Raw genomic sequence first — 10,509 nt, 5'->3', positions numbered from 1 at the left:
CTTAAATTTTAAATTCATGTGTTTGTTTCGGTTTTTAATCAAATTAGGAAAGTAATAGAATCCGAGAACAAGGAAAATTAGTACAACTTTTCAGGATTCTGAATCCTAACTTTTCTTAGGTATTCTTTTTCCTACTTTAGGATTCTTATATATTTAATGCGATATAGTATATAATAATTATTATTAATAATTACAATGTTTTAAAAATAATTTAAAATTATAAATCATACTTAGTTTCACTATAATAAATTATTATAATTAAAATTATCATAATTATAACTATATTTTATAATAATTCAATATATTAATTAATAATTTATTAAATAATTAAAATATAATTATAAACCATAATTATTAAATTTTTTATGAGATAATATGAAAGGTAATTATTTTTTTTTAAAATAGAAATGAATCATTTAACACGGGGCATTTTAAAAATAAATACGGATAGAACAGCAATAGTATTCTTTGTAACTCTTTTCCTTGTAGAGTATTTTATGGAGATAAATACTTCAAGAGTTGACTAAAAGAGTCAAAGAGAAGAAAGAGAGAAACTAACAAATAAAAACGAGATAAAGATATCTACCACACTGGTAATTTGACTTATTAGATGATGTCAATCATCATACACATCCAATTTAGTTTTATTTGTCAAAGTCTACGAGATTTGTTGTATGCAATATGTACTAAAATAAATGATAAAAGGGATCTTTTTTATATTGAAAGCATGAAGGGATAAAAGATTTAAGCAAGTGAGAAGGTTATTTACTTATTTTCATTAAAATGATAAAAAGGGATCTATTTTTTATTGAAAGCATGAAGGGATAAAAGATTTAAACAATTAAGAAGGTTATGTACTTATATTTTGATACGATCATATCTATCATATCTCTTAGGATCTTCTAATTATTTAGTTTTCCCTTATTCACCATATCTTTCCCATATTTGTTTAGATATTTGTTTCTTGTTCATTAAGTTAGGGTAGTAGTATTCTAGTATTATAAATAGGAGAGCTTGTTATCATTTTATTCATTCAATGAATATATTATTTTCCACAAACTTGTCTTGAGTAACAAGAATATCATATTTCGTTTCCAAATTGTTGTTCATCGGAGAACGTCCGAAAATCAGCAATTCGTGAGCTTTCCTTCGAGCACGTCGAAGGTTCGATCACCTTATCTCTCCGAGAAGTTAGCCATCCGGCCTCGTTACGGAGAACGTCCGTAACAACTGGTGCTTTCATCCCGTACTCATGACGTCAACATACCATGGCCCATCTACGTCGGAACGGCCGACGAGGGAAGCGACGCCGGCGATGCATATAGGCCAGCCGCGTCGTCCCGACCAATCAGGGAAGGCTTCGGTCGACCCAATCACATTAGGGTTTGATAAATTAAATGCACGCCTCGACAGTATGGATCGACGGGTGGACAAATTGGAGTCGCGTATGAACGTGAACGACCGGCGACTGGGGAAACTTCGACCGCCACAACGGTCTGATCCGGAACCACCTTACGGTCTTCCTGATCGTGGCGGCGCTGATTGGGACAAGCAGCACCGACGTTACACCCAGCCTACGTACCGGCGGCCACAACACCACCAGTCGGATAGGTACCCACCTCCTCCTCCATATCAGCCGGATAGACGTCGTCCGTACCATCTCCACCAAACTCGTTATCAACTGCCCGAGCACTATCAACCCTTCGACTATGGACCGCCATCCACGTACAGGGGGTTCCCGCTTCATCAATTTCTGCAGCTGCAGTACGAGCCTTCTCGCCAACCATCATGTTGGGACCCGCCGGGCGCTTGGGTGTCGATGGGTAACCTGGATTATGAAGAGATCGCATCCATATATTACCCTGATTATAATGGTGACTCTGATGGATATGATGAGGACGCTGATGTCCACCGCGACCCATCTAGCAACTCACAACTAACTGTCATTGTTGTCCCGCCACCACCACCACAACGGTCGTCATCTTGCTGGAGCATGACAAGCCACTGCCGTTCAGCAGCGTCACTGCCCGCTATAGCTGTTGTCCCATCTTTGAATCTGCTCCCAGTAGTCCCGTCTTGCAACCCCGACGACGACAGCGGAGAGGAGAGCGGATTGATAGATGAACTGCCTCCACCAGCTATGATCTCTCCGTCGTGCAGCCCTGGAGAGGAAGAAACATTGTTAGATGGCGACGAGGAGGTTGATTCCATTGAGGAAGTGAAGAACGTCGTCGCATCTCTCGATGCTGCTCTAATGACATCTCCCGATGTTGTTGAGAATTGTTTTAGTGAAAATGGTGGTGCTTATCTATGTGCATTAGTTGGAAATAAAGTTGCACCGTCCTTTTCAATACATGGGAAGGAGATTGCCTGTATCTATAGGGATTTGCATGTTAGGGATGCTACACGTCTGAATCCTCGATCAACATCGCTCGACACCGATGCGAGGTTAATCCCTCCGCGCAATGACACGCCATGTTTGAGCTTTCTGAGAGGCGTGAACAAGCTTTTCGTTTTGGCATGGAATTTTGCCAACATTGGGTCTCCTTTGTTGATTTTTGACAAAGGTGATAAAGGGAGACATTCAGTTGTTCGATACGTGTTTGATCCAGGAGTAGACGCCTTGCTAAAGCTTTTGCTTTCAACTCTCGTCAATGGTTCGTGGTTCCCACCTTGAGGACAAGGTGGATTTCAACCGTGGGGGAGTTGATACGATCATATCTATCATATCTCTTAGGATCTTCTAATTATTTAGTTTTCCCTTATTCACCATATCTTTCCCATATTTGTTTAGATATTTGTTTCTTGTTCATTAAGTTAGGGTAGTACTCCCTTCGTCCCGCACTACTCGCACGTATTTCCTTTTTGGGCGTCCCAAGTTACTTGCACTCTTTCCATTTTTAGTAAAAATTTTCACCTATAGCCGTCATTTTTTACTTTCCTATACACCCATTCCTTAATCTCCGTGCCGAAAAGGAAATGAGCGAGTAGCTCGGGACGGAGGGAGTAGTATTCTAGTATTATAAATATGAGAGCTTGTTATCATTTTATTCATTCAATGAATATATTATTTTCCACAAACTTGTCTTGAGTAACAAGAATATCATATTTCGTTTTCAAATTGTTGTTCATCGGAGAACGTCCGAAAATCAGCAATTCGTGAGCTTTCCTTCGAGCACGTCGAAGGTTCGATCACCTTATCTCTCCGAGAAGTTAGCCATCCGGCCTCGTTACGGAGAACGTCCGTAACATATTTTCATTAATATGAAAAGTTAGTATTTTAGTGTAGTTCAAGAATAACTTAATCTAACATTTGAACAGTTTAGACCTTTCTATAATCAACCATTATATTAAAATATTGTATTTTAATTAATTAAAAATGAATTATTAATTAATGTAGATAAACGAATACTCGCTTATGGACCCGAGACTTATGGAACATTTAATATAATAAATGAACGGTTAAGAGTATGATAAAATTAATTTATTTTTGTCAAATAAATATGCGCACTTCAATATGAATTTTCTGCCTTTCTCTGTAAAAAAAAAGGTGTACAAGGAATTATTCGTTTGTCGCATACACCTAAATACCAAAACGACTCATCCGTAGATCAAATCAAACGCTAGAAAAAAAATATAACGAAATAAATACTTTTATTGTTTGTGTTTAATATTTCAACATACAATCTCGAATCTCAATTCCGAATCTAGATCTTGTTCTTGTCGGTATTTTCCGCGCTATATTATTTCATGACGATAATAATTGACTAGATATCCAATCTGGGAGCTATAAGGATAATATAATAAATTGACTATTATTTCAATTATTTTTTGATGGAGAGTTTATTATTAAATTCTCTGTATAAATATTTTCACAATTTGCGAAATAGAAGAAAGTTATGAATCTTAAATTTCAGACAAAATTCAGAAAACTAAAAATCTAAACAAAATTAATTTGATTGAAAAAATATTTAGAACTCAAGCCCATGAAAAAGTTATACTACATCATACACCTTTTGTCATATAAGTTAAGTCGGATAGTCAATTAGCATAAGAATTAAAAGAAAACTTTTAGTGACTTAAATTGAGATATTAAAACATTTTTTTCTTTTGAAGAGAAGAAATGCTTCGAAAGTTGATTGAAAGAAAAGTAGAGAGTAAGATTAGCATGAAGAATAAAAGTGACAAAGACTTCAAATTGTATTTTAACTTATAAACTGATGTCAAATTCAATCATCTTACACATCCAATTTTGTTTTATTTGTCTAGCCTTCTTGGTTTATTTTGTTGTGTGCATGTCCTAAATAAATGAATAAAATTGAAGAATTAACTGTGAATGATAAAGGGATGTTTTTATTGAAACATGAAGGCATAAAAAGATTTTTATAAGTAAGAAGATGATTTATTTACATATTTTCATTAAAAATAAAAAAAAGTTATAATCATTTAGTGAATAAGAATAGTCTAGATCTTCCTAAAATCAACAATCAATTGGAAAGAGATATAGATTATACTAAGCCTTTTAATTATTTAAAATGAATCATTAATTTAGATAAAGAATACTCGGTCATGAAGCCGAGACTCATTCAAATTTGAAAGAACTTGATTTCTTTGTCAAATAAATACGCGCACACACTTTGAATATGGATTTTATAACTTTCTTCATCAAAAGGTTGTCTTCTGCACAACCTCTGGCTTCACATAGAGCTCAAAATAAATAATCATACATAATACAATATCTTTTTAATTATGAGAATTAAATTAGAAAAAGACCATGCACGCAATCGACCAAAAACGAAAGCGATCCGGGTTAGTGAGCTTCCTTTTGCAAAGGCAGCAAACAATACATTGAAGCAAAAAAAATATATTTTATAAAATATTGTATAACTAGAATTTGGGGAAATATGAGCTCAATAGTAGAGAGTGAATATGCAAATACCTGTTGCATAATTTCACTGCCTGAAGAAGTGCTCATCTCAGTCATTTTTTTGGGATGAAACAACAGTCACTAAGTTGGAGAATTATATAGCACCAAAATATTGTTAAGATGGGGTTACTTTAGAGTAGTTGGGCGATTGTGAAATAAATTGTCACATAAATTGGCCAAAATCGATTCTGATCTGTAAGTTGGAGACTACAAAACACATTAATGACAAGAAAATATTATTTTCAAAATTCATTTCACCACTCTCCCTCAAAAGTTGAACTTGAGTTCCATTTTGAAATGGTTGGTATCTCCTACTTCCTCCGTCCACACAAAATGGTCTCATCTATCGACGACACGTGTTTTAATAAAAAAATTGGTAAAGTAAGAAGGAGAAAAAATAAATAAGAGTAAACTGCACAAATAGTCCCTGAACTAAGCGTTTCGCACGTAACACGGTCTCTGAATTTTAAAAATATCAAGGGTAGTCCTTGAACTAAAGTATATCACATGCACGATACTTTTTCTAATTCATCACAATTTTACACCAAAAATGCCCGCAAGACATGGGTGACATTTTTTTACTTTCATATCTATGTACTAGATATGATTACCTAGATATGATATTTTTTCTAGGCCTGCTTAATTGGTCCTCTGGTTCCCGGGTACCCGGAATCGGAACCAGAACCGACCGGGTAATTGAGGAATCGGGAACCGATTTACCGGTTCTGGTTCTAATGTTCTAAAAAATTCCAGTTATGGTCAAACCGGAACCGGCCGGTTAAGCAAGCCTAATTTTTTCTTTCTCTCTCCTGAGCACCTGAAATAATACATTTCTTATAGTTTGAGTACCTGAAATGATATTTTCACTTCACTTTTTCAATTACTTTGCGTTATCCCCTTTCTCTTTCTTTCTCTAAAACTTTTAGAAAGTAGTAAAAAATTAAAATGATATTAAATATAAAAATTAAAATTATAAGTTCAATTATTACTAACTTGTAGCTAAATTTAATTTTGATTGTGATTCAATTATTTTTCAATATTAAAAATTAAAAATTTCAGATTAATTAGAGATTTTAAAAATTAAAATTTTAGGTCTAATTACAAATTTTAATTTTTAATTTAAAAATAATCAAATCACAATAAAAATTAAATTTAGCTACAAATTATTTTGATATTAATTTATAATTTTTATTTTATGATTAATTTCATAGTGTTTTTTATTTTAATTTTTTACTTTATAATAATTTAAGAGAAAAATATGATTTGATATAAAGTGATTGAAAAAGTGAAGTGAAAAATACTCCCTCCGTTCCATAAAAATATATGTACTTTCCATTTTCTTCCGTCCCGTAAAAATATGTACCTTCCATTTTTGGAAACTTATATTAATTTAATAATGCAGGTCGCAATATCCACTAACACTACTTTAACTACTATTATCCTAATCTCTCTTACGTTACGGTACCATTCTCCCCATCTCTCTTACTTTTACCAATTTTTTCTTAATTCCCGTGCTGTTCCAAATGCACATATTTTTTGGGACGGAGGGAGTATTATTTTAGGTACTCAAACTATCAAAAAAAATATCATATCCAATATTAGAGAGCAATGGATAAAATTTCATATCAAATTCCAGGATATGAAAGTCTAAATATACACTTCATGCCTTGGTACATCTTGGTGCAAAATTGTGCGAATAGTGAAAAAGTACCATGATTGTGATTATTTATAAAGTTCAGGTACCCATGATATTTTTAAAGTTCAGGTACCGGTCGCATGCGAAACGCATAGTGCAGAGACCATTTGCATAGTTCACTCAATAAATAAAGTAAGAAAGATATGAAGAAAAATAAGTAAAGTATATGAGAGAGGAGAAAACGTGTGTAAAATATGAGAGTAATTTCATATTTAGAAATGAGACTATTTTTTGTGGACATTCAAAAATGGCAAAGTAAGACTATTTTTCATCAACGGGGAAAGTATATAATACTCCCTCCGTCCCTAAAGAATATGCATTTTGCATACGACACGAGTTTTAATGCAAAATTGAAAAGAGTTTCAAAATTAAAAAATGCATATTCTTGTGGGACGGACTAAAAAGGAAATTAAAAAGTAAAGAGTACAATTTTTTTATTTTTTTAAGGCAGAGGGAATAAGATATTACCCCAAATTTTTACTGTACAACAAATTTCGTGTATGTTCGCTTTTTATTTTTAAAATTTCTGAATGTGGAGTATTAATAAAAGAAATTTAAGCGATTCCCATTTTTTAAGATAGACGGCTGAGCTGACCATCTATCTCTTCCGATCGAGGAATTCACCATTCCGCCGCCCAACTCTGCTCTACGATCGACATAACATCGAATAACGATGGCGCTCAAGTTTCTTAACAAGAAGGGATGGCACACGGGCAGCCTCCGCAACATCGAGAATGTCTGGAAAGCAGAGCAAAAGCACGAAGCCGAGCAGAGAAAGCTCGAGGAACTCCGCAAGCAGATCCACGAGGAGCGCGACCGCGCCGAGTTCCGCCAGCTTCAGGAACAAGCCGGCCTTATTTCGTAATTTCTCCTTCCCCTCAAATTGATTTCTCTTTTTTTTAGGGATTTTACAATTAGGGCTTAGGGTTTCCTTTTTCAAGAAATTTAATATTGACATTGTTGCGTTGAATTTCGGCAGGGGCCAGGAGCGTTTGGAGTTTCTGTACGATTCTGGATTAGCTGTGGGCAAGGGTTCTGGATTCAAGGCTCTGGAATCATTGCCCAAGGCAGAGCCGGGGCCCGCTGCATCGTCTTCTACTTCTGCGAAGGAGGTACTGTTTGTGTTTGAATTGAAATTGAGTCTTCCCCCTTTCTTTATCTTGTATGTTTGAAAAAAATTTGGAATTAGGGTGCTTCAAGTTTACATTGGATGGTGATTGTTATTGCAGCCGCAGCCAGCTTCACTGGGAGCTTTGTTTGAGGATAAGCCACAGTCAGCCAATGATTCGTGGAGGAAGCTTACTTTCGATCCCCTGCTTTCGATCCGTCGGAGTGAACAGGAATCTCTAGCCCGCATCAAGAAGAACCCCATCCAGATGGACATGATCCGCAAATCAGTAAGTCTTCTGTGGCCCGTTGGATCCTTAGTTCGTTGTGTTGGCTAAAAAAATAAGTAGAAAACTAGAAGTAGATTGGAAAATTCTCCATTTTGTTGAAGATTATTGCTATTGTTAGCAAGAGGGATTTTTTTATGGAATGTGACCGAGTTTAATTGCAGAGCTAATAGTGGTATTCTTGGATAAATAGCAACTGATGTGTTTTGAAGCTCCATTGCCTGCCATAGCCAGCCAAGATGATATCTTAATTATTTCATGCTTCGGGGGTCTGTTAGAGATAGTTTTTGTAGTCCCATCACCTCATTTTTTTCTAGTTTTGTTCCTTTGCTCTCATGTCCAAGCTGTGTAGGATGTCTCTTTAGGACTCGTTAAATATTTGGTGAAGGGTCTACTAGCATCAATTTCATTTATGCCATGCCAGTATAGTGCAGGAGTATGTGAATTTCAGAAGATGGTATTACACTGATAATCTGCTAGTTTAAAACCTTTGTTGATTACTATAACTATGTAACTATATGAAATATACCATCCTTCGTGTTGGTGTTGTGACTGTGAGCTTTCAAGTATATTTGTGTTCTTCCAGTAGCCAAGGATTTTATAGACCTTATTTTCGTATTGCTGTTTAATTACGATCCTTGAAATTTTCTTCATGTCAGACTGAAATTAAACCTTGAAGTCCTTGACATTGTCTTCATGTAAGGCAGAAATTTTTGCATGTTGTAGGATGTGCTAATAGTAACACCTGATCATGACATGATCTATATTCATCTAGGTCCTAGCAATAGAGAAATCATAACCAAATAGTTCCACAACAAATCCCCGTCTCACCAAAAATAAAGTTCTTCCTGGGAAATCAATTAAGTCCATAACTTGTTTCTGATTCAACGTTGCATTTAGGATGTGTTTTAGACACCCTAATCTATTATGCAGTTATGCTTGCAATGGTTTAATAGTTTCCATGTAGGTGTGTGGTGGGCGAGCATTATGCTGTCATGTACCCTTGATTTGAGTGTAATCGTGACTTTTATGGCCAATTGTCGATTTCAGGTAGAAGCACAGAAGAATAAAAACAAGGATGGAAAGAAACACAAGAAAAAACATCACAAAAAGAAGCCCAAACACAGCACGAATTTGTCGTCGGAGAATGACTCTGAGGATGACCTGGAAAAGCACAAGGAGAGTCGCCACAAGGGCTCCAGATCTGAAAAACATTCAAGTAAGAGAATCCATGCTTCTGATGATGAATTGAGTGAAGGAGATGGTAGAAGAAAGAAATATTATGATGAGTCCAAAGATCGGAGGCCAAGTGGCTCTCAGGATGCCTCTTTGACAGTGGAGAAACACAGAGAGAGTCGTCACAAAGGATCCAGATCGGAAAAGCATTCGAGTAAGAGAGTCCATACTTCCGATGATGAATTGAGTGAAAGAGATGGTAAAAGAAAGAAATACCAAGATGAGTACAAAGATGGGAGGCCAAACGATGAGCACAGAGATAGGAGGCCAAACGATGAGCACAGAGATCGGAGGCCATACGATGAGCACAAAGATCGGAGGCAAAGTGGCAGTCCTAATCGCAAAAACGACAGAGTTGATGATGATCAACATAGAAGTAGGAGTAGTCATTATGAATCCAATAAGGAAGGTTCTTCAGAACAGCAGCATGAACCTCGTCATGAGAAGAGTAGTTATTCTTATTCAAGCACCTCTGTTAAGCCACCAAGGCCTGAGTCAAACAATAGGCACCGAAAAGCTGGTAAACTATCAAAAGAAGAGAGAGCTGCTAAACTGAAGGAGATGGAAATGAATGCTCAGCGGCACGAGGAACAAAGATGGACTCGTATAAAGAAAGCAGAAGATGCTGAAGCAAAGGAAGCCATTCTTTATCATGCCACTTCTGGTAGAAACTTCCTGGATGCTACTCAGAAAAGTGTTTATGGAGCTGAGAAAGGAGGAAGTTCAACGATCGAGGAGAGTGTGCGTCGCCGTGCATATTATTCACAGCGGCGATCCGACGGTGAGAGCAATGCTTTCCGGAGAGCCTAATTTGGCGACAGAGATCCAAATTTTTTCTGGTAAAATATGTAACCATAAATACAGAATTCCTTTACCGGGTTTGTAATTCTGTGTGGTTTTCGCTTAAATGTTTTCAGTTTCATTAAATTTATGTGAGCTACAAATTCTCCACATGCAGTCATATTCACAGGCGCAAATTAATTTATAATAGTAAAAGATCTCTCTTGCTTTAATATAGTATATATGAATGAATAATTATTCAATTAATGTTAAAGCCAAAATTTCTCAAGAGGTACGTGACATATGAACTACCACCTGGTTTCTTTTTCCTAAGTTGCGTGATGAATAGCAAGGGAGATGGATTTAGTTATTACTAGACGTGGGCGTTTTAACTAGATTGCCGGTTCAGAATTGGAACCGGCATCCGGCGGTTCAACCCGACCCGTGCTATCAGTTTTGGCAGTCCAGTTCCTGAT

The 10,509-nt window shown here is 36.1% G+C and overlaps 1 protein-coding gene across 1 annotated transcript; it reads left to right on the top strand.

The window, feature by feature from the left end:
* Positions 1-7,212: 7,212 nt before the first annotated feature.
* Positions 7,213-10,180, top strand: LOC121790468 (pre-mRNA-splicing factor CWC25 homolog). The gene is made up of 4 exons (XM_042188673.1): positions 7,213-7,484; positions 7,603-7,735; positions 7,853-8,020; positions 9,068-10,180. The coding sequence occupies exons 1-4, from the start codon at positions 7,297-7,299 to the stop codon at positions 10,061-10,063; spliced, it is 1,485 nt and encodes a 494-aa protein (XP_042044607.1). The 5' UTR covers positions 7,213-7,296; the 3' UTR covers positions 10,064-10,180.
* Positions 10,181-10,509: the final 329 nt, after the last annotated feature.

This window comes from Salvia splendens, unplaced genomic scaffold (assembly GCF_004379255.2).
Source record: "Salvia splendens isolate huo1 unplaced genomic scaffold, SspV2 ctg523, whole genome shotgun sequence".
Taxonomy (NCBI): Eukaryota; Viridiplantae; Streptophyta; class Magnoliopsida; order Lamiales; family Lamiaceae; genus Salvia; species Salvia splendens.
Note: the sequence above shows the minus strand (reverse complement) of the source record. Positions and strands in the feature narration are given on the sequence as shown.